General features: G+C 40.0%; 1 protein-coding gene across 27 annotated transcripts in view; it reads right to left on the minus strand.

Moving 5' to 3' along the window:
• Positions 1 to 14,152: 14,152 nt before the first annotated feature.
• The window catches only part of NRCAM (neuronal cell adhesion molecule), a 166,117-nt gene continuing 156,379 nt past the window's right edge, over positions 14,153 to 23,890 (minus strand). For all 27 annotated transcript variants that reach the window (XM_056341512.1, XM_056341520.1, XM_056341515.1 and 24 more), the window contains one exon: positions 14,153 to 17,593. In XM_056341512.1, the coding sequence (XP_056197487.1) occupies positions 17,356 to 17,593 (238 nt within the window). In that variant the 3' untranslated portion in view covers positions 14,153 to 17,355. The remainder of the gene's footprint in view (positions 17,594 to 23,890) is intronic.

Raw genomic sequence — 23,890 nt, forward strand, 5'->3', positions numbered from 1 at the left:
AATTCATTTTATATAATCGCCTTGGATTCTATAGTTCGGCTGTTAAAAATCATTATCCCGGCTAGCCCCTAGCAGTCTTTCCCCACATCTGACCAACCAGTCCTGAATAGACACGTGTGAAAGGCTGCCTCGTGCTCCAGGGGATGATGGAAATAGGGAAAGCTATCAATAGCCAGCTCAGGCTAATGAAAGCACATCTCTGCAGGGGCTGAGCAAGCTGATGATTGGTTGTTAATTATATGGGACAAGTTTAATTGCATTTCCCTACAATAGGTTATGTCTGTTTGACCATGATATCTACTGTTTATATCCCCATTTAATTACATTACAGCCTTCGTAGCTGCAAAATGCAGAAACCCTTATTAAGTGAATATTTCTGAATTACAGAAATTATCTCATTTTAAATGAGTTTTGCCAGTCTTATCATATCAACTGATAAATAATTTACACTGTATATGTATGCAATATAAATACCAGGTATAAACACCATTTTGGTATCTAATTTCTTTGTTCCAAAAGAGCAGTTCTCACCATGTATCTCCCCTTTTTATCCTTACCTTTATATTTCTACCAAATGAGCCATCTACAGCTGCTGTGTAGAGCTCCTCTGCCCAGCTATTTCCTTGCTTCCACTGGGATTGAAATTTTTCTGCACAGAGCTTTTACAGCATTTTTTGTGGAATAAATACTGTGTCATCGAACTCAATGTCTCTTCTTTCAGCATAGCAGCCAACATACTTTTCTTGATATCCCATCCTATATGAAATTTTGTATGATCGCTCTATTAAGATCTCCTTCTCCTTTGTGACATCCACCTTTCTCCTACACTTTGATTCTGGTTTTTTCCTTGTCCCTACCTAGTTTATCTAGTTAGTTGGAATCAGTCTGAGCTTCCAGCCTGACACCTTCAAGATCTATCCCTTTGCTTGTTCCAAGTCTGTCTGTTCAGACTAGAGTCTCAGCCTGTCTCTCTCCCTTGTCTGGGACAGGGTTCAGCTACAGACCTTGCAACATCTCTCTCATCTTTCTAAAATCTCCCCATGACCTCCTTTCCTTGGCACAATTCAAAATCTTACTGTAGTCTCTCTCTCTTTTCCATTACTTGACAGTCATATTTGATTTTCCTTCATATTTTTTTCTCTGTCCAAATATTAATAGTTCTTCTGTCAAATCTCTCTCTTTGTCTGTGTCCCTCTCTTTCTGTCTCTTGGGAAGGGAACATTATCTTTGTTACAGTGGCATTTCTTTTAAGGTGTTTTGCCCATGTTGTTTTCCACACTTGGCAATGTAGAGCCCATGAAATTGGAAAGGGACTCTTTTAGACCAGTAAGGGCATTAGGGGATCCTTTGCCACTGCAGAGTCCAGATTTGTGTAGTTTTCAATGCAGTCATAGAGTAAAGGATGTCTATGCTAGTATGTATGCTTTGAAGTTAGAGCCATGGGAAGCACCTTTGCTCATGAGACGTGGTCTGAACCCAGCCAGTCGATAACCAGTGATAAATGGTTCGGGTGCAGGTCCATCTTCCTAGAAATAATTTTCTATATTGCTGTGAAAACACTCCAGTTCAGCAGTCAGCCGTGTTATCATAGCACCAAGCTCTGACCCTTGGGGTTATGTAGGATGTGCTCAGAACTAGAGTCTCAGTGTTTTTTTCCTGCTCTACTCAGAACTTTATACAGCTTCCAAACCTGAATCACAGTATTTGTATTCAGTGCCTGGAAAAACAGTTCCTATTCATTATCATCCCTCCTCAGTCTCTCCAGTACTCCTTAGGTTGCCAAATTGCCATTAGTGCTTTCAATCTTACTTTGTATTTACCTTCATGTCCCACTGCCTCAGTTTCTTTTTGTTTTGTTCTGTGTTTTTATAGGAATTATAATTAAAAAGAAGTATCATGGATTTGTTTGAAATAATACCTTTTTTAAGTGGCATGTCCAGCTGCAGGCTAGGGTGCTTACTTGCTCATATTCTACAGGCATTCATCAAAGTACAACACTGTGAAATCGTATCACTAATAACTATGGACCCAGGCATCAACACACAACAGAACTGGGCTACAAGGGCACCAAAAGGTCAGGATTCAGCTTTTTGCACTGCTCTTGTGCGGGAAAAACTACATTTATGAAATGTTATTTATTGTCCATAATTCATTGATTTTGGATGGGACCTAGAGGTTCACACTTGATAACTAAAATACTAGGTGATGGACTATCACTACCAATATAATCTTTAAATTTTTTCTATTATACCCAGGTGTGCTTGTAGCCATTTTATCTTCTTGGGTGTACTGTCAGGCTATTTTTCAGATACATATCGTGATTTATGCCCTTTCTCTCAGGGTGAAACTTATTTCACTATAGTAATCGTAGTTTCCAGTCTACCTTTTATCAATGACATCAACTCACTCACCAGCCTAATGCTCCATTATCCTAGGAACATCACATTGTTGTGGTATTACCTTTCCCTGGAGGAGACTGAATTGCTTTTATTACTTCCTGCTTGAACAACTGCTAATCTCTTTTCTGGAGTTCTTCCAAGAGGATGACTATACTTCTGACACAACTGATTCAAATTGCCCTTGCCAGGATTTAACAGACTGAAATACCTGTCTCTCTTTCTTCAAGGACAGAGATTTCCCATCGAATCTGTTATTTAAAAACAAGTGTCGGGTTTTGTGCAGTTTCCCATTTATCCTCCTGTTTTGGTGAACTTGACCACATTCTGAGTTTCCTGATGCCATATTGCTGATTATTGTTACCTACAGCCAGACTCTATGAGGGTTTACAACCTGTAAATCCCATTGATTTCTGTTCCTATTAAAAATCTAAACTAGCCAGAATTTGTTGTTAAACTCCTGTTTTCCTGCATTAATTTTCCAGACTCTGACTCAGTTTGCTAACCTGAGCTGCTAAATCATTTGCTTACTTTTAAATCTGATGTTCAGTATAAAATAAATTTTGTTAAACCAGTTGCTGAACTTTAGTGATGTGCAAAGAAGTTGGATCTAGTTCTAGGGCCAAGAGCTTAGCAGCAGCCACAGGACAGACACATACTGTCCCCAGCCTTCACCAAGTTAGCACTGTGGCTGTATGCTCTGAATATACTGAAGGGACACTCCCATTTCTAAAGTAACAATTAAATTCCCCTGAAATTAAGCATTTGAAGCACTGAACTAATATTCAAAAAGCTTTCAGCTTTGCCATTGAATGCAATGCCTATGACAGGCTCAGGGCTTTCTGGGGTTTGGGGAAAGAGAAGGGGTCTGAGGGTAGTGGCAGGAGAAGAAAATGAGAGCCTGTCCCATGAGTACCAAAAGCCCTCTCCACCACCCTGCCCAATCCCACAGGCAGGTCCTGCTATATTGCTATGTCAGCTTGCTTAGGGGTCTATAAGCAGTATTACTGAAGCAAGTTGTGAAGCTTAACTTCTGCTTTTAGCTTGAAGTGAGTGTTTTTTATATAAAAGTCTGTGCCTCGAGCAACACCCTTTCAGTTCTTGGAGAAGTATAGGAAAAAATGTCTTGGTGAATAGTTGCAAGTCATGCAGGTCCTGCTGCTTCTGCATTTCCTCTCCCAGTCTGTAACGTGCCTTTTTAGTCTTGGCAGAAGGATGTAAGAAATGGCCCTGAGTCTAATGGCTGGCTGCCACTCAAGAATTGACAAAAATTGGGGGAACAGCTTATCAGTGTCTCTTGTGAGATGATAAAGATGAACTTGAAGGCTACGCCCAAGTTGTGTTTTAAACAAATTAGATGGGATGGGCCCTATCTCTTTTTTAGTAACACTTAACACACTGGGATCTCCAAAAGGCCCCTTGTGCTGTTGTAACATAAATAACAACCACAACAACTGATTCCTTCTGGTGAAGGATCTGATCTCACAGAAGAAAATCACAGATGTGGCAGAGTAGGAAAAAAAGACATATTTTATTACATTGAGATCTCTTTTCCAAGTTGCCTGGATTCTGACAGCCTAGGTTTTTTCAGACCAGCTTAGTCCTACTCAGCTTGGTGAGAGCAGGTTGGTATGGACTAGCTGAAGATCAAGTCCATTCTCTTTCACTACTGGAAGGGTACAGGCACCACAATAGAAAGCTGAACGCATTGGAAAAAAATAGCAATGTATATGGTAGAACAATGAATACCTGATCTTTCCACAAACTTTACTGCCACATAAATTTCTACTTACTGTTAAGATTATGAACCACAGGAAGTTACCCGTTTTGAAGCAGATAGCATACATGTCTATAGTCTACCACCTGTAGTTTGACTATACAAAACAAAAGCAGAATTTTCTTGGCTTCTTTGGTGCTCAGAGCTGTTTTCAGAGTGGTGTGGGTCCCTGAAGGGACAGCGCTTTTAACTGTGCCTGTGTCTGGATTCAGTGACAAAACTGTGTGCTCAGATATTAGGTCCATTAACAATGACTGCATTTTTAAATGGAGAGTGTGACTCATTTGATTATCCATTTAATCAGAACATGATTGCTGAATCCCCTTTAGAATAAAGTATTTAAATCAACTCAATTCTCTCTGGATGTCTTATTAACTACTATTCAATAAAAGAGTAGCAATTACTTGGCTTGAAATTTTTTTTTCCCTCCAATAAAAACATTTTAAGGCATGACACAAGTGTACATGTGGCAGTGGGCAGGAAGTCTCCTTTTAGGTCTGGGCAATCAGCCATTCATTTCTGCTATTTGTTTCCTCAAGGTTAATTCTTCTTTCATCATGTTTGAGTGGCAGTAAAGTTTTTTCTAGGTGGACTTATTCTTGCCTATTCATAGAAACCCAGTGTGAAGATCTTACAGATTCATTTCTTTCAAAGCTTTAGAAGTAAACACATCTGTGAAGAAGTGTCTTGGTCACTTACACTTTCCTTATCTCTGCCTTTTTTCTCCAGTCTGTTGCTTATTTGTTTACTCAACATCCTTGTTCCTCCTGTGCCCTCTTCTTTGGCATTGACCCCTGAATTCTATTGAGGCATTAGCGCTTGAATGAATGTATACATGTAGTGTACCTTACATCTGGTACACCTACATCATATGTACCAGCCACCTTATATACATTCAATACATTCATGTCCTCTGTCCACTTTTCCCTGTTCACTGCTGCTGTTAGTTCATGTCTTTGAAAATCAAAATACTTTGTTTAGCATAACCTCTGCTGTGCAGGGAATGAACTGCACCTGCCAGCGCTCAGCCTGACCCTTTTCCCTCCCCAAGTCTAAAGCTGTGGCAGTGGTATGGGAGCCCGCTCTTCCTATGGCGTGAATGTGGTGTATCCTGGCTGTTCGGTGTACCGAGTGTGCTGAGACAGCGCTGAAGGGACCCAGAGCTCATGCAGTCCCATCCCTGTTGCCTTTTGGGAGCGGGTACCTCCAAGGCCCTACAGAGCCCTTGCAGAGCCATTCAAAACAGCCTGGTAATGAGCTAACGGCGCTGCTGTGGGACTGGTCGGGGCTCCAGTGGTGAGCCTGGCTTGGGGGTGCCTCTAAAACAGCAGAGAGAAACCCACTGGGGCCGGTGCACAGTCAACAATGCTCCGAACACGTTTGCATTAGGACTCAGCTTCAGTTGTTTGCCCAAATGCAGAATGAGGGAAAACAGCACGTTTCAAAGTTACATTGAACCTTAGACAGGAACCATGGAGAGGCTTCAGCACTTGTTTGAGCTTTCTGAGAAATTATGACTGAAAATATCTGGGTTTATGTATATTTTAGCACAAATATATGTGCATTCTGGATGTGGTTTGAGCACACCTGTTGGGAAGGTAGGGGTGCAACTGGTAATTGCAGTATCACATTACCATCACTTGGTCACATGTGGCTAGGCTATGTGCCATTTATTTTAATCAGTTTATATTTCAGTTTTATCTGTGGTTTTATTCCAGAACACAGCTCCTCAAATATGATTTGGGCTATCACTTCAAGGTTAGGCATGTGTGCAGCTTATTAGGGTCTTAGAAGGTGAAAATATCAGTAGTGCATAGATTAATGAAGTTGACAACCCTTCCTGCAACAATGCGGCATGGACCTATACCAAGACTGAAGCAGAATGCCTGGGGCTATTCAATCTGCACAATAACCTTCCATGAAACGTGTTTGTTCAGTATATAAACTATATAAAAAGCATCTCAGTTTTAGAAGAGTTGCACCATGAATTTTGTGTTTGTTGCCTGTTGTTGTTAGGAGCAATGAAACACAGAGAGGTTTACAGATCACTCCTGAGCCGCAGGATGTGATTCACAGCACATGGCTGTGGCCAGCCTGGAGCATCTCAGGAATATATTTGTGTTATATGACACAAGCTTTTCTCAGGATTTAGCTCTATGAGTGTTTTGTGCAGTGAGGACAAAACAGTCCCACATGCTTTTTTTGTTTCATAGAACATATTGGTGTACTCATTTATGAAGGGTGTTTTGCAGGTGAAGATGCACTGTAATATTAACTTGCTTAAGAAATCTGTGCTGATATCTAAATTCCTGGTCCTTCATGTTTGTCTCAAGTGCCTCTATCAGAATTTAAAAAGCCAAAAGTCAACAGGTTAGTTCTATTTAGGAGTGCTGTTGACCAGCACGTGAGGTAAGAGCACAACAGTATAACATGCTGTAAAATCATCTGTTTATCATGAGGTCAGTAACAGTACTAATGGATGGTGACACAATAACATTCAGGGGTTCATTTTCGGTACTTAGTTCGATCGTCTGTCCTACCAACAGCTACTGCATCAAGCATTTATTACACACAACAATGTGAGTTAACAAAAAAGCAGAGTACCTAGTTATTTGGCTTTTACATGTCAGAGCTTACTTGAGGGGTCAACCACTATGACAGTGCAAAAGAGAACCTGAGACACATGGCTCTACCCACCAGAGGATGTCCTGTCCAGGGAGCCATGGGGCCATGGCTGTTCCTGCCACCCTCTTTTGTCATTAGCACGGTTCCCTTCTGATCAATAATTCCAGGCAAAGAGTAATTCAGTAGGGGTTTAGGCACATAGCTCTAGGTAAGTCCTGCTTTGGCCATCTCCTTCTCTGCCCTGCACCAGAGTGACTGGACACTTGCTGTAGTGACTACTTGCCAGCACCAGCATCACACCAGCCCAGAAAGACCCGGACACTGGGTGCTACTGGTTCCCTCTTTATTCTGATGAGGTAGGCTCTTCCCATGCTGGCAAAGGAAACACATCAACTAATTCATTGGAAATAAATGCAGCACGTCCTTTGAACGTGCAAAAGTGGCTGTGCAAGGCCATTCCCCTGATGAGGGGCCTCATGACAGTGCACAGACAGAGCAACCTGGTCTAGTGGAAGGTGTCCCTGCCCATGGCAGGGGGCTGGAACTAGATGATCTCTAAGGTCCCTCCCAACCCAAAACGTTCTGTGATTTTACAAAATACTCGTGTCTCTGTAGATGCAAATCTCTGCCTTGTGCCGGGAAAAGGGGTGATCTTACTGATTTAGGTGGGCATCTTCACATGTCTCTTGACCCTCTATCAAGTGACACACTGATCTATTTGTATTTGCTGGCCTGAGTAAAAGGTGTGCGGAGTCTTGGTTTAGTCTCTGTTCCTTCACCTGTTTGTAGAAATAACTCTAGCTGAGTCAGTTCTTTATAAAGATAGCCAGTTATTCAAAATGTGGAATTAAATATTTGTTAAGATGAAGTTAGATGAAGTGGCCGCAGCCACCCTGTTTGCAGGAAGCATTGCCAGTGCTTGCCTGCTCAGGGTGTGGGAGGTTCCCCTAGCACTTTGAAGGGGTGGAAAACCAAACGTCCTTTACTCATTAACCTTTTTTTTAGCAGGCGACCTCCCCCCCCCCCCCCCCCATAACTCTTCCTCTTTGGAGTGGTGGTGGGATTTGGCCCTGGGTGGGACCATGCCACTGCAGAGAGCCCTGTAGCACCGGGAGCTTCAGAGCAGCCCTGGCTCCTCAAGGCTGCGCACAGGGAACAACTCATGATGTGAAGCCAAGGCATAAATTAATGACAAAAATTTTAGCAAAGCTATCATCTCTGCTCCTATATGTTTCATTTTACATTGTCTTCCATAGACACACACCCCCCTCAAATTTTTCATTTTTCATCAATGGGTTTTCATTTGTCTTGAACTAGAGCAATCCATATGTTTCATACATTAGCTTTTATTTTGTCAACTGAAGTAGTTGAACTTTTCAGATCCAATATTTGTGTATCTGTATGTCAATTCAAGTATCACATGAGAAGCTTATTTGAAATTAAAATCTAAGGTACAGGGAAAGACTATTACGAAATGCAGTAGTAGGCTGCATGGGTTGTCACATCTGATTTTTGACAGACAATAGTCTTATGGTATACAGCAATTTTTCTCTGAACATCTTACTGAAAACCTCATCATCCAGTGATGAGGGGATGTAAATCACTCTTGAAACCTATCCTACTAGACGTATTAAAAACAAAAAAAAAAAAAAAAAGCAAGCCTGACAGGCAACCAAAACCAGAACCAAACCTGCAGAAAAGCTTGAGGTGAGTAACAGGGAAATTAATCCTGTTTCTTCTGTTATCTTTTACATGGAACATCAAATTTCAGCCATCACAATTAGAAAATTTTATCTACAGTTAAGAAGGATGTTTCAATGATTCTCTCCAAGCTTTTGTGTTGTAGAATTAAAATGTACATCCTGAGAGTGAGCCTCTTAAAAACATGGACTATGCCTCTGCAGTGGTCCTGTTATATTATTTTTGTTATTGCAAATCTTTAGTGGACAACTGATGAGTAATAATCTCATTAAAATTAGCTACATAATTAAAAGTGTTTTGCTTTTTTAATATTTGTAGTGGAATGGTTTTTAGTTGCAGTCTGAAATACGTGATTTAGAAAAAAAAGATCATGGTTCTGCTGTGTGGCTGTCTCCAGCATGTAAACTGGCTGCAGCTCTGACATCCCCACTGAAGGCTGCTGTCATTAGTGGAGAACCCCTGACACTCTGTTAGACAGTTATTCACTAACAAAAATATTCATTATGCAAACCTCTGCCCAAAGACCTGCCTAAAATGCCACAAGCAGAAGTCTCTGCTGGTGTAAGTGAACGCAGCTTCAGCGGCTTTGGCAGGGTGGTGACTGCCTGCTCCAACTGAAACCTCTGCTCTGGGTTCCAGTTTTCAGCATCTCTGCTTTCACCACAAACAAAATGAAATAAATTGCCAAATTTTCTTCCTTGTTAGTCATTAACCTGTGGCTGCATTACCATCTCTAACCTCAAACCTCTTGTATTCTGTATGATGCTTGCACACGATTTTTCTGTTGTAGTGTTTTGAAAACTTTCATTATTTTTCTTAACACCTTAGGCTCTCTTACTTTATTCTACCATCTTGGTCCATGCACTAGTCTCCTGCCACAAAGCCGTGTGCACCCTCCATATTTCTTCCCCTTCCACCACTTGGTGCTACCCGCAGGGACCCAGTGATACCAATCCTCGAGGATTTGTATCAGAGCTTTGTCCTCCTCACATGAACGGGCCCTGATGTGCTGAGATGGTTCCTGCAGGCAGAATCCCTTTGAAGATGATGCTGTCTGACAACGCAAATCAATTCAGTGTTTCTTCATCTCATTTCAGACCAGTGGGGCTATCTGGTGTGATACTGAAAACGTGCTATGTGTTGCCTGTCCTCATCAAAAGGGTTAATAGTGGTCAACCTCCTGGACACACTTTAAAAGGAGTGACAGGGCAGGCAGAGCACACACAGCGCTGAGCTTTGCCCCTACTGCTGCGGCACAACCCGCCCCCCTCCATCGCCCCCCCCCCCCCATCCCCCCACCCCCCCCCCACCCCCCCCCCCGAGTGCAATCTGCTGCCTGACAAGCTATTCCCATCTTCATGCGTCAAGACCTTAAGCCTTTCTTCTTTGACACAGAGATTAAGGGCAATCCTGACAAATTCAAAACCAGATCAAGCAATGGTACTTTAGCAAGATGAACTACTGGCCTACAGATCACCTGGCACAAGCTGGACTCCCGGGCTTCCCACGGGAACCCTCTGATCCTGCAGGTTCAGTGGTGGGCAGCACATCTCCCTGTCCTGAACCCACTCTGAGTGGCGGAGCTTTACATGAATCACAAAAGCTGAGTGAATTGGCTACAAACCAACCAAGTCAACACCATTTTTTTAACCCTTGTTATTGTACAGGTGCCAAGCACAGGTACCAGCAAACACTGATCTGGGAACTGGCAACGTAGCTAGGCATTCAGCTGGTTTCTGATTCTGCCTCTGCCTCCAAAAAGTGCTGTTTCCCTGCACCTTTGGGACCAGGCTAGCTGCTGAATTTCAGAGCAAACATCCCTGTCCCATAGCTCTTACCAATTTACTTTTCAAACAGCAATTCTGACCAAAATGCCCCTGTAATTTATGATCACGATAACAAATGGGTGAATTAGAATAAGGTCATTAATATTATTGCTTACAGAAATAGCATTATTTTTTGCAAAACAAGCAGATCATTACCAACTTGTGTCTTATTCCTATTAGCCACTATTTTATAGTGCCTTTCATGTATATACATGCATTCACACAGGATGTGACTACAACGCATTGCTTTGGGTAGCAGTTTTCCCTGGGCTGCTGCTCACCAACAACTGTGACTTCCCTCTTGTGGTCAATGATTATTTTTAAATGCTAGTGATAAAAGACCGGGCTGCCTCTCACATAAAAAAAAAAAAAAAAAAAAAAAAAAAAAAAGCAGAAAATCAGTTTGTTCTAGAAAAATATATATGAGCTTCCCTTTTGACATTTATGGTCATTACCCAATTTTAATAGAACAGCAGAGACTGTTTTCTTATTAAAGCAAAAACGTAGAACCAAGCATCTGTTGGGTAAAAGCCAAGAAGAAAAAAATCTCAGCTAAATAAAAAGTTCTTGCCAGCTAACTGGCTCACTAATTGCTCAAGTTATATAATTACACCTAAAAACAGTGTCTTGTACACCACTACAAAATTAAAGCTATAGTATTCACTCGTAACCAGTTTTTCAGTGCTTCCTTATGTGCTGCTTGTGTCTAGAGACTATCAGTCAGCCTAGCAAAGGACAGTTTTCCTCTCCTTAACTGGAAATGAAACGATTCCAGTCTGTAGAGGAATGAAGCTGGGTTAATTAACATTGATAATACACAGCTGTGGGCTGGCTTCAGGGGCGGTGGGTTGGCTGACGTGGACAATGTGCAGCTGTGGCAGGTTCTGTTAAGTAGTTAAATAGCTCTAAGCCAGGGGTCCTCAAACTTTTTAACCAGGGGGCTGGTGTGTGGATGCAGTGGCAGGCAGTCACCTGTGGCTGCTTGGTTTCCCCCCCCAGCCCCCGGTGGGGGTCTGTAAATACTGGGGGTTGGATTGAGGACCCTGGGGGGCCGTATCTGGTCCACGGGCTGTAGTTTGAGGACCCCTGCTCTAAGGGGTATGGAAGCGGAGCCTGTGATGAAGAGAGATCTGGAAGAAGCAGAGGGAGGAGAGAGAGTGTGTGCCTCAGATGTAGCACCGACAAGCAGAGGCCCCAGGAGAAGCAGAGAAGAAGGGGGCCTGGATGAGGAGAGGCTGGCTGGAAGAGGAGCCTGGAGAAGGAAGACCTGGGATGCAGGAGAGGCAAGAAGCAGGGTGGATTGGCCTGAAGAGCATGAAGAAACAGCACAGGCAGTAGATGGATCTTTGAGGCCTTGTGGGGGATTCGTGGCTGTGCCGGGGCAAGGTGGGGAACTACTTATTGAAGTTAACTTGGTATGGGATGGTAAAGGCCTAGTTGCAGCTGGCTAGTTTTGATAGTGCTGTGACGCCAGTCCATGTCAGCTATTTTTCTATTCATCTGTCCTCTGACATGGCCAGAAACTGTTTCAATTAGCAGCCTTATTTTTTTTCCTCAATTTTTTTCTTGAAGAAGCTCTTCAAAAACATTGGTTTTGGTACTCCAAGTTTGGAGTCTTCATCATGTAGGTTCTTTCATTTACCCATCTGTATGGCTCCCTCGTATTTTCCTTATCTCAACAGCTTGGAAAATGCCCGCTTTCTTCAAAATACTGGAACAAGACTAACCAAATTCCCAAGGAAGGGGAAAAGGGTCTCTTCAAATGGCCTCGCCCTATACTTGGTGGAAGCAGTTGCTTCCTGGGAGATAGTTTTGGCTTGCTTCAAAAAGTAAGGAAACTAAAGCAACTGCTTCATCTGTTTGTTCATCCATCTGACTGAGTATTCCCCCTACCCCAAACTTGCAAACTTAACAGAGATTTTCAGTGAAGTCTGGCAGATGTTTCTAAGATTAGGTTGTTATTAAGCCTCTTGAAATAATAGCTGGATAAATAGGAAAAAAGAAAACCATACAAATCACTGGAAGGAAAATGATGTACTATTACATCTGTTACATGCTGTTTGTGGTCTGGACTACACCCAGGAGACTGTGCTGCTTTAGTAAGGGCTACTGCTGCCTGTCCCGTGTGGGTGAAGGAGCCTTTGGCTGCTCTCCTCGTTTTCACCTCCAGGCCAGCTACCTTACTAGCTGCTTCTGAAATCTTTCCAGGAAAGCTCAAATATTGTATCTTTGTTCTTTCATTTTCTCTGTCCCAGCAGTTTCATTTTCACTTCCTCTTCTTCCTGCCGTGCCAGACAGGGTAAGTTTTTGTGCTGGCACGCCCGCACATATTTCACTACAGTGTGTGTATTGCTGACCATCTCCTGGAATATAGTCCTGAATACTGCCACTTAAAAAACCTGGTTTGACCCCTTATTCCTCTGTAGTCTTGAAGCCCTCTAGATCTTTGCAAGCACAAGGCAGAGCAATGTATGGGGAGGGCTGCTATCTTCTGTCAGATACAATGCTGGGTTTCAAGACCAAAGCATTCCTCTTTGGATGCCTTTGGCCTGGGAACTAGGGCAGCAGCCTCTGGACAATGCCTATAAAGCACAGTTTACTACCAGAGGTAAATGCTGCTCGTTCCTTAATGTAGCGTGAGATCTAGCAATTTTTAAGAAGTCATGCACCAGAACTGGACTATCTAAACTTGTCCTGTTTGAAGGCTCGGGTCTGAAACCTTGGCTGTCCACACTTGTACAACATGGCAGGCTGGTGACCAGGTGTTTTTCCTCCTCTTCACTTATATCCAAAATGTAATAGAAAGCCAGGCAGAACTAAATCCGACTTAGATTTTCAACGTGATGCCATGGGGTTTTTTCAGTTGATAGGGGAACCACAGCATCTTCTAAGCTGCTTGTATTTCACTGGAGCACCTCAGGGTAAGGGAGAACAGGTTGAAAGGCTGTCTGGGTCCGGGTGACAGAATTTGTCTCCTGACCTGCCTCACTGTCAACTTGTAGCATACGCAAACTCTTTACTTGCAAGCTGGCTTCAATTTTATCCCCCAGGGCTTCCCCAGGGGACAAAGCCAGGGCTGCCAAATTCACAGATGGGCAAACTTCTACAACCCCAAATGAATGATCCATCCTTCAGATATTAAACACGACCTGAATTTTTTATCAACTATTCTACATCTGAACACAGTAAGGAACTTTATGTATATTTTTTGTTGCCAACAGTCATGAGATCACAAGGATCACGATTTTCCTCCTTGCTTACAGTCACAATGGATCACATCTACTGTCTGCAAAAGTCCTGTTGACATGTATTTATCTTGACAGTTTGGTCTAAAGTTTCCACTTCATGTGTACAAAGAGCACCAAGAGATCGCTTCAGAGATTAAAAAATGATGGCCAGTTAGATGTGTTTACACCCCAGAGGGCATCGTTTGGGGGTAGATTCCTACAAGTAGCACATTCAGTTATTTCCATCTTCCTGTGATGCCAATTGCTGCTTCTGCCAGCTCTCTGAAACACCATTTCCTAAGGTAGTGGGAGGGGGACAGAAACACAAAAAAGGCCAATTACTTTTCAGAAATTATTGATATCTCATCCTCTTCCAGCTTTTCTCCCTAATTCTTCTTTCAGAGAAGAAAAAAATTCTATACTGTAGACAGTATTTCTTCATATATTATTTCTATTGGTTCTGTTTTAAAATGGGCCAGACAGCATACAAAGAGGATGTGGTTCCCAAATCTTTTGCCACTTTGCCTCTGCTACGTGGACCCACAAGGAAACTGTTATTTTCCTAAGAACAATGCAATAGAAGATTACAAGGAAAAAATCCCATTGGGGTATCCTCTTTAATTCCCTCAGGATTTATACAATCACTTCAGTGAAAATAAAACCAAAAGCAAAGGTATGTCACTAAAGGGAAAACGTAGCAACTATATGTATTGGTGTACTTTGGGGAACATGCATAAAGAATGTACGTGTGTCTCCAAAAGCGTACAGAAACTTCTGTCCCAACAAAGCCTAGGGAATTCAGGCCCCTCTTTTCAGGAATTATTCTTTAATCAAAACAGAAACAGCTGTATTTCATATCTCCCAATCAATGCACATTGCTGGAAAAATCAAGATACCTGTACAGAAAAACAGGCAGCCCAGTATCTGAAGGTGCTAGAACTGAGACTATGCAGATAACAGAAGCTGGAATAGCCAGGGGGTTCCAGTTACACATAGGAGGGCAGACAGAATGGCTTCTGATTCAGTGATAAAATCCCTCTTTCAAGCATCATGGCCAAACATCAGCTTTCTGATGTATCTCCTGAAGCTCCTATATCTTGGAATCCATGGCTCTCCTGCAGTCTTCTCTGCAAAACAGCTGCCCTCCTGCTCAGTCTGTTTCCATTCATACACAGAATAGACAAGGTATGAAAAAAGCATTGCAATGGATTTTGTGTACTGTAAAAGATGTTATTTAAAATCTCCTTACTTCATGTACTGTTTAAAAACAGAGGTCCAGAATTTTGCACATCAGACAATTTCTTTAGGACACAAAATCCTGATTTGGGATCCTGTCTCAGGGCTTTCAGTTTTGAATAAACATTCTTATTTTCTCTTATTCTTGCAGGTATGGAACATGACTGTTTCGGGTTTTTTCTTTGCAGAAATATGACTAAATAAAGCATCCATGGAAGTAAAATGTAATAGCAGGAGATTACAATGGGAAATGGTCAGACAGATTCACATTTTTTAGCATGTAATGATACGCAACTTTCCATAAATAATTTGGCTGCAGTACATAAAGTCCTATAACATCATGGGAACAACTTCTGCCAGAGTTGTTTCATGCCTTTTTCTGCTTTGAATTCTTCATTACATGGTGGCTCAGATGTGACTTTTACTGCTAGTGTAAACAGAACAAACAGTGAAATTTTAAAACCACATTTATTTTTAATACAAAATCTGTTGCACTATTACAGAAGTGAGCCTGTATGTTTACCCCCACATGCACAGATAATTCAGCATCTACAATTAAATAAGAGTAAAATTATATTTCTCTTTTACCAAAACCATTGGCAAATCTTATTAAGAAATGTCTCTTTGTGCTTTGTAATCAATGTTTGTAGAATTAATTTCTTATTTCGGTTCCCATTAAGAAAACTGATCAATGGAAAGCTCAAAGGTGCGAAAGAAGCTTATTACAGCTACCTTACATTTGTGATTACTTCAGTTGTGCTTTACCTACAATATATACATGATCGCTGCAAGGTGTACTATGCTCTAATGCAACGCATTGGAAAAAGCTCTGAATGGTTCAATTAGGAATCTGCAGTAAATAAGCAGAACAGTTCACTATTTCATTTTCACAGCAAAAAAAATATATATTTAAGTAGATGCTTTAAAATACCATGCACACCATTGGCTATAGTACTTCTTACACAGTACAACATAAGCTTTCTTGCTGTATTTGTCTGTAACACCTAGAAGCATACAGCATCTACGCTTTAAGTGTATTTACAAATTCAACAAAATATCTACATATAAAAAGCTTACTTAAAATTAAACTTGATGCAAGTTATGAAAAACCAATTTATTGGCAAATGAAACTGAGCATTCCTTCAACCATAGGTTGTTATAAAAATTTATATTTGGAGGTAAACATTTGATTGATATAGTATGCGAGAAAATAATTTTGTAACCGATAATAGTCATCCTTTACCACTAAACCGTATTAGCACTTGTCAGATTGAATTCTGCGGTTCCGAGTGGTAACCCCCACACTGCTTCAGGGTGCAGATAATTACAAAGCTGCCACACTGATCAGGCCGGGACACAGATGGAGATGCACTCTCGCTGGTGTAGTTGGCTGGTTTGGTTTTTTTAACAATTTATTTTTCAAGAGCTTATACCTTGCTGTGTTAGTAAATAATTTAATTCTGGTTGCTTTTATTATTTTCTTTTTTATTCTTCTAAGGCCACGAAAACATGCTGTGCTACAGCTGTCTAGAAAGCATTTATTTTATTTTCAAAGGAAAAAAATCATAGTCGTCTTTGAGTAATTTAAAATATTCAAAACCTTCCATTTTTAGCACAACAGTTTCATAACACTTTTTTTCTTCATATTTTTACTTTATTTGGCAATGACAGTAGTCTGCTAATCACAGTTTACTGCACCAACTGATTTAGTAGTACAGCACATCATGGAATGCATATTGTATAAAGGCACTGAATGTATTTTGCCCTGTGTTATCTGGAATATTTTCTCTCATTTTTAAAGTTTTTCTTTCAGTGACTGTACAAATTCCAAAATGCATTGCAATGCGTATCTTTTATGCCCTAAAATCAATTCAATGTGTTTTGATGTAAAAATAGAACACTGTACTGCTGTAATACTTGATAGATTAAAAAGGCTATAAAGTAATAGGAGCAAAGAGCAGATAATAGGGTCTCATTAAGCATCAGCAAATGCAAATGTCATACTTAAATCATTTAGCAATTATATACTGTACATACTGTTCCTAACTGTCTTGCAAAAAGACGTAAGATAGCTAGACATTAAGTCACCAGTTTCACAACAATGTCCACAAAGACATTGAAGTTCTATATAATACTACTATAACACTCTGACAATGAAAACGGAATTCATATCCAGGGATTCAGCTGAGGACCGCATAACAAATTGTCAAACCATGTTTTTATAGTGTACACGAGATTACCTGTGAATTGTGTAGCTTTTTTTTCCCCATGCATTATACTGTATTTTCAACAGGAAACAAAATTACAAGTCAATGTTATAGTGTCAGTTCCTTTTTAAAAAAGTAAAAATACTCAAGTTTCGAACAAAATTTGAATTTTGTATTTTGATTCATACTGACATACCACTTAATGTGTCATTATGCTGCATAACTGTATTGATTTGCATATTCTCATAGCATTAACATCTTGTAGTGAGGAGCTCTGTTACCTGCACGTTCATAGTATGAGCAGGAGGACATACAAGTGCTTTACACAAACTGAAGATACAAGGGGACTGAGTTCTGTGGTTACACAAATGAATTCATGGCATTTACAGGAGAAGGAGCCTCAGAGCTTTCATTTCCTTCTGCAGGTTCTTTCTCTTTTTTACCACTATATTGTCCAATAAAGGAGCCATCCTCATTGAACTGACCATTTACACCTTCTCCATAGTCAACTAAACTATCATCACTGTCTTCTTTTTTCACCGTTCTGTCTGAAGGTGTCCGGCTTCCTTTTTTTAGAGGTTTATGGTCCTCTGCATCACTGGAGACACAAACAAAAAAAAGGCATTAACTGATGTATTGTACATTAAGAAAAAAATCAGCCATGCATGCAGAGTTTATAAAAAGCATGTGTGCAGCCCTATAATCCTTTAGTAAACCCACATCACATTGTAGAGACAAATCAATATGATGCAGTTGATATGAATATATGGTGTAGAAATGGTTTAAACAGAGAATGTCTTCAGTGGAAGGAAGGGGGTTTGTGATTTCATATTATTTTTTTTCCCCCATCGTGCATGACTTTTGAATGATAAGATCTGTACCCTTGGCTTGGACGCAATTTAGATGCAACTGCAAGCATTAAAAAGTGGGTTGAGAAATTATAAAAAAATTTATTTGTTCTCCAAAGTAACAAGCTTATGATGTGCTGTGAAGTTAGTCTGTTAAACTCCTTATTTTCTTTGACTCCTTGAACATGAATGAAGAATGAATTTGGTTAAATGAAATATACTGATTTTCTTTACTAGTATAAAGAAAATAAAAGTGCTGCATTTCAAATAATTTGTTACATAATGCAGGCCAGACTTGCAATTTTCAGCCTTACCTTTCAAGAGACCTACATATTCCATTAAAAGGGTGCAGAAGAAACAAATGAAAATAGCCTAAGAAGAAAAGCAAAGTCCATATCCTGATAGTGATCAGTATTTTATCAATAATACGTTGCTCTTACAATTGCTAAAACATTTACTGTATTACAGGTAAAGTAACAATTTAGCTTACAGTAGCTAGAACTGAGGAGTTGAGAGCATGCTTAGTCTTTGTCATTATCAGATCAACCTCCCTGCCCTAATCAGTAACTGGTAACGTGTTCTGACGATGACGATGGTGATTTGGAGGACAACAGAAAAAAGGAAAGGAAAGGCAGGCAGGGAGGAGAGATCCCTGTAGCAAAGTGGTCTTTCCCTTGACAGTGGAAAAGCTGCAGCACCATCAGCATCTTCAAATAAATTTGCAGCTGTGGTAGGCTTGTACTTCATGAAATAGATGTAGACGGGCTCTTTTCAGAATCCTTTACTCTGCACTTCAGTTTCAAGATGAAGATTTCGGCAGCAGCTCCAAAACATTTTGAATTAAAACCCACTATTACCAGCTGCACTTTTGGGTGCAATTATTTGCCTTGTCTTAAACAGAATATGGGACTTTATTTGCATATAGGGTACAGAAGAGTAAGTGATTTTTGGTTTTATTTAAAGACCCCCAGCTTATGGAAAATTTAAAGAAACATGTACAGAATAGCAAAGAAATGAAAACATATTTTACAATATCCACAACATTAGACTGAATATATATATATATATTCAGCAAATTATTTGAACCATCTAATTCCTAAAAAGAAATATCTTAGTTCTTCCAATAATGTATTTTCTATTTTCTTTCTAATATCTTTGAACTCCCACATATATATGGCTTATACAAGGTCACACAGATTATAATGTTAGCTAACAAATGCCCTGTTAAGAAACACTTCACTATTGCTAGAAAAGCATGACACCAATTTTCCATCAGGATGCTTCTCCTCATGTAATTACCTTTTTTGGCTTTGGAAGACTCAGTTACCACATTCTAAAAGAAGTATGCCTCTAATATGCATGTACTTACAGATAAAGCATACCAGAGATTTTATTCTTCTATGCTTAGACAAGAAAGAAGTGGAAGGAATATCTCTCTTGTTAACATGTAAGAAAAAAAATCATGTTTGAAATACACAAAGACAAAAACTCTAACTTGACTGTGTCAGTCTTGATTTTGTTTTTAGGTATTGCTCTGTACATGGCATAAAGATAATTATATAATTGATCTTCTGTGCTCACCGATACTGCAAATATATAGGCTAGTAACACTTAAAAGAACGCTACTCCAAACTGTCCAGCACCCAGCAGCAAACTGAAAATGTTTCTAACACTGCAAACACAAGCAGATTACAGACATCACTGAAGAGAGTTCATTTTGGAAGGACCCTACATTTAAAACGCTGAAGATGGAAGCGAGTATTTAAAAATCACACACAACGTAGTTTCTGCACTGCCCTCACTACAGGGCGCTGGAGCCGTTACACCCGGCTATTCAAGCCAAATGAAGACTGGAGGCTCACTTTGAAGCAGCAACCGGTCCCGCTCCCGAAGGGTGGTTAATGCTTTCTGGGTAATACCCTTAAGAAAGCACACTACACATATGGTTTGCTGCTCGCATTTTAGGTGAGTAACTTCATAATTGCTTACACCGTCATATGTAGGAATGAGATCAAATTAAAATTGCATTTGTTCCATATTCCAAGTGGTCAAGTAACTGTGCAAATATTCTGAAGTGTGACCCTATCCAGTGTAATTCACTCAGCTGCAATATACAGTAAAAAGCACCAAAACAGTAAATAATACCATCACTGTATTAAAAATATTCGCATTTTTGTGTTTAATCTGAGAGAAAGCTTGATTCTCATTTATAACTTAGATAAATCTGGGTATGGGAACTTCTGCCTTGTGTTGTTCTTTGGGTGTTCTTGTTTGTATTTTTGTAAACAAAGTTCATTTATATGCCGAACAATGAAGAAATACTTACACGGTTGGTTGCGTTGTGTCTGTGATTTTTCTATATTTTGGTAAGGATGAGGATTCTACTGTGTAATTAAAAAAACAAAACAAAACTGCAGATTTACCCAGGAGTGTACATGCATGGATGGAGGTGGGTGCTGGAGTGAGAGCACAGTTAGAGCAGATGCAAAAATCAAATCTGAACTGGGGGATTCCCCCCTTTTTGCACTATACAAGTCCAGGAAGAGGTTCCGCCAAGACTCTGGCAGTGGAAAAACAAGTAGAGTTATCCAGGGTGGAAAAGGGGGCATATGTCATAGAAAAATGTTTTATTATTATTTATTTATTTATCTATCTATCAAACTGGATTATTACTTTTGTCTTAGATGTATACAATATTTTGGGTGGAAGGGAAAGAAAATGAGGAAGAGAGAGTGGGAAAAAAACAGGCAGGAAAGAGAGAAAAAAGGTGAAGAAAGTAATGTTTTGGACAGCACTTTTCTTACCCTGGGGGTGCGAAACAGAGAAGGGACTCTGGTGCTCTGGGGAAATGAATGTATTTTGTTTGCCACCAAGAAGCAGACTGCAAAACTCGCTGAATTGCATTATGAATATGGATGCCCAAGCGCTACAGAACACTTTACACTGTAGAATATGTAATACCATATTGCAAAAACACTTTGAAGCCATAAATTTTGATACAGTATCTGCAAGATTGGCTAATCTTGCTTACAATTGCTCACAACACTATTCCAAAATGCAACCAGGATAGATTTCTTTTAGTTTTTGTTTCTGGTTTTGCTTGCTGACTTTTATACTTACTTAGTGTAATATTGTGAAATAAAAAATACTGTGAAAATTGGGTTGACTAAAATTACAGTGGAAAACTGAAGAAGTTTTTGAAAAGTGTCATGTATGCAATGCATACAATTAATAGTGAGCCAACAAGTACCAGGAGGAAACAAAACAAGAGGTGAGAATGAGTACGAATTCTGTATTTAGATCAGGCAGCCATGAAAGTGTAGTCATGCTTTCCCTATTTGTTGTCTTATAAATTAATTCCATACTAGTAGCTTTTTAAGGATTACAGCTTCTCAATGAAGGCTGGTATGTGCCAGTCATTTGGTACCACACACATTTCTTGCCCTTTCAGTAAGAACAGTATTTAATATTAAAGCATACTCTAAAAGCCCGATTTACATATTTTGCATGAATGACTGCTAATATATGAATACGTTTCTTTTTCTTCTTAGTTTAATGAAACATATATAAAACTTGCAGCTAATAATTAAGAGATGTAAGAAGTACAGAGATGACAATAACATGTGAAAGTGCAAAGTGCAAACATTTTTTTTAAAAAAAGTACTTCCATTTCACAAGCTCATCAGTTACTGAAAGAAATATGTACCTTGAAATCTCCTTTCTTCTTTCAACTTTCCAGTTTTTCTTCCTTAGATATGGGTACATGCAGCAACCAGTCAGAATGGGGAAGACAGTTTTACGATGCCTCTGCAGTCCAGCAGGCAACTAGTTCCCACTAAACTTTGCCACATTCATGGACATGCAAAAAGACTCAATATATGGTTAGCAATATACTACTTTTCCTTTTAACACAACTGTCTCAGGAAAGGCAACATAAATAAAATGGGTAAAGCATTCTGGGCTATTGGACACAAAAAGAGGATGCAGAAGATGAAAACTGTTGGCAGCAACTGCCTTTATCTGTGCCTTCAGGCCAACAGCCCAGAAATACATATATAAGTATAAGCAGTCACATAAAGCCACAGAAGGACCTTACACTATTGCTTCCCTGCTCACTCCAGGAGAACCCCTGCCCCCATATCTAAAAGGTTTCTGCACATGCTCCTAAACTGATAGGACTGTCCAGACCAAATATGCTTTCCCTATACACTTATGCACCTGCAAAAATCCAGACTTAAAAACATCTAACTCTCTCTTATCTAGCTAAGACGTAAGTGCATCTATATTAAGTTTCTGAGTAGTTTTTGTTTAGCATCTCTGTAATACTCAATCTTCAATCCTGGCAGAAGCTGGAAAAACTGGGTGTTTAAGCTCTGACTTTAAATGGCAATGGGTTGAAAAAACTGTTGTTAGTCAAACAACCTGGCACACTTGTAAAAATTTTAAACAAAAATCTGCTTGAGAGAAATTCAACCAACTTTCTACCTTTGCTATTTCTGGTGGGAAGTTTTGCAAAGGGAAATCAAAGCATTGATTTAAAAAGTAGTGACACAGATGTTGAAGAATTAAAATAAGAACCATCAAAGAAAGCACGTGTGCATAAATGAGGACACAATAAGACCACTGCCAAATCCAACTGTACTGTTCAGAGACAAGAATTCTTCAGCAGTCCGTTGACATAACCTCTTGCACTAGAAGGGACCAAGCTTAGAATTACAGTGCTGAGGCACAAATCATTGCCAGGTCCCCCTGGAAACACACCTAAGCTGCAATAAAACTTGAATAACTACAAAAGAAAAAAATCCTATTGTAGTTACAAAGTATATTCTCATTGTTAATCAACCCAGAACAAGAAAGAAGAGTAATATATAATCTAGCAGTCGCAGAACTCTCCACCAACCATTTCCAGAAAGTCTCTCGTAACATATATCCAACAATTTCTAGCAAAAACATTGTGTGTGTCAAAGTGTTGAAGAAAAGAGGCAAAATAATTCAACAAAATGTGCAAACATCCTGCATTACCACACTAGCAGTCCTACTACTGTAGTTGCCTTGTCCTGTTTGATCTTCCTAAGAAAACTCCGCAGACTGCAATGAGATGCTAGACTTTCATACCTCCTGTGAAGTTAACTAAGAAATGCATGCTTGCAGTCTCTCCCTACCCAGGAATCCACAGGCTGTACGTACCGTAACTTCTCAATTTCTCTTGATTTAGGGCCCAGGATGGAAATTTAGACTGATTTACACACCTATACTGATCTGAACAGCAGCTCTAGATAGCCTTTAGTTTTAATTTAAAAAACATACATTTGTGGTACTTCTTGCAGTTTCTTGGGGTAAGCACTGACTGCCCACAATTTACTATCTCAGTCTTCTGCAACTCAGGAAACCACTGGGACTGTAACGCAGTTTGCTAGAGGTAGTCTTTTCCCTTCTATGTAAAAGTGTAGGTATTCCTCCAGTCACGGGGACATAGTGTACCCAATCATTCTTGTGGCTCCTGAAACACCTGCATTTCCTAGAGCATTATTTCCTCCATTAGATCCGATATGGCAGGAAAAATCCAACACTGGCTGGTTCTTCAGAAAGTATGCTCTTACATGAAGTTGAAGAGTGCTGAACTTCAAACGAGTCCAAGCCATCCCAAGAATACTGGGAAGCCTAGAAATTGAACGTGACAAAAACCTCCCCTAAACCTGAGAGCTATGACTCCTCTAGAATATTTAATTAGTCATTAAGATTTGAGTAATTTAATAGTTGAAATAACTAATTTTCTAAGCATTGGGCTAACTTGGCCAGAAATATTGAAGTCTGTTCGGTATAAATTTTCAAGTCTTTCACTCTTCCCAGTTCCTGAGAAAGGAGGAAGCAATTCTGTGTTCTTAGAAAGTTCCTCTTGACGGTCTGGTGTCTCTGTGAAAGTGAGCTGTCCTTTCGTACTTGGCATGAAATGACTGTGAGACCTTATATTTTCCCTTCCCTCCTTTAAACTTTGGAGGAGAACGAAAGGAGCTCAGACACTTGTGAGGATAAGAAAACGAAGAGCT

This window comes from Falco biarmicus, chromosome 5 (assembly GCF_023638135.1).
Source record: "Falco biarmicus isolate bFalBia1 chromosome 5, bFalBia1.pri, whole genome shotgun sequence".
NCBI classification, from domain to species: Eukaryota; Metazoa; Chordata; class Aves; order Falconiformes; family Falconidae; genus Falco; species Falco biarmicus.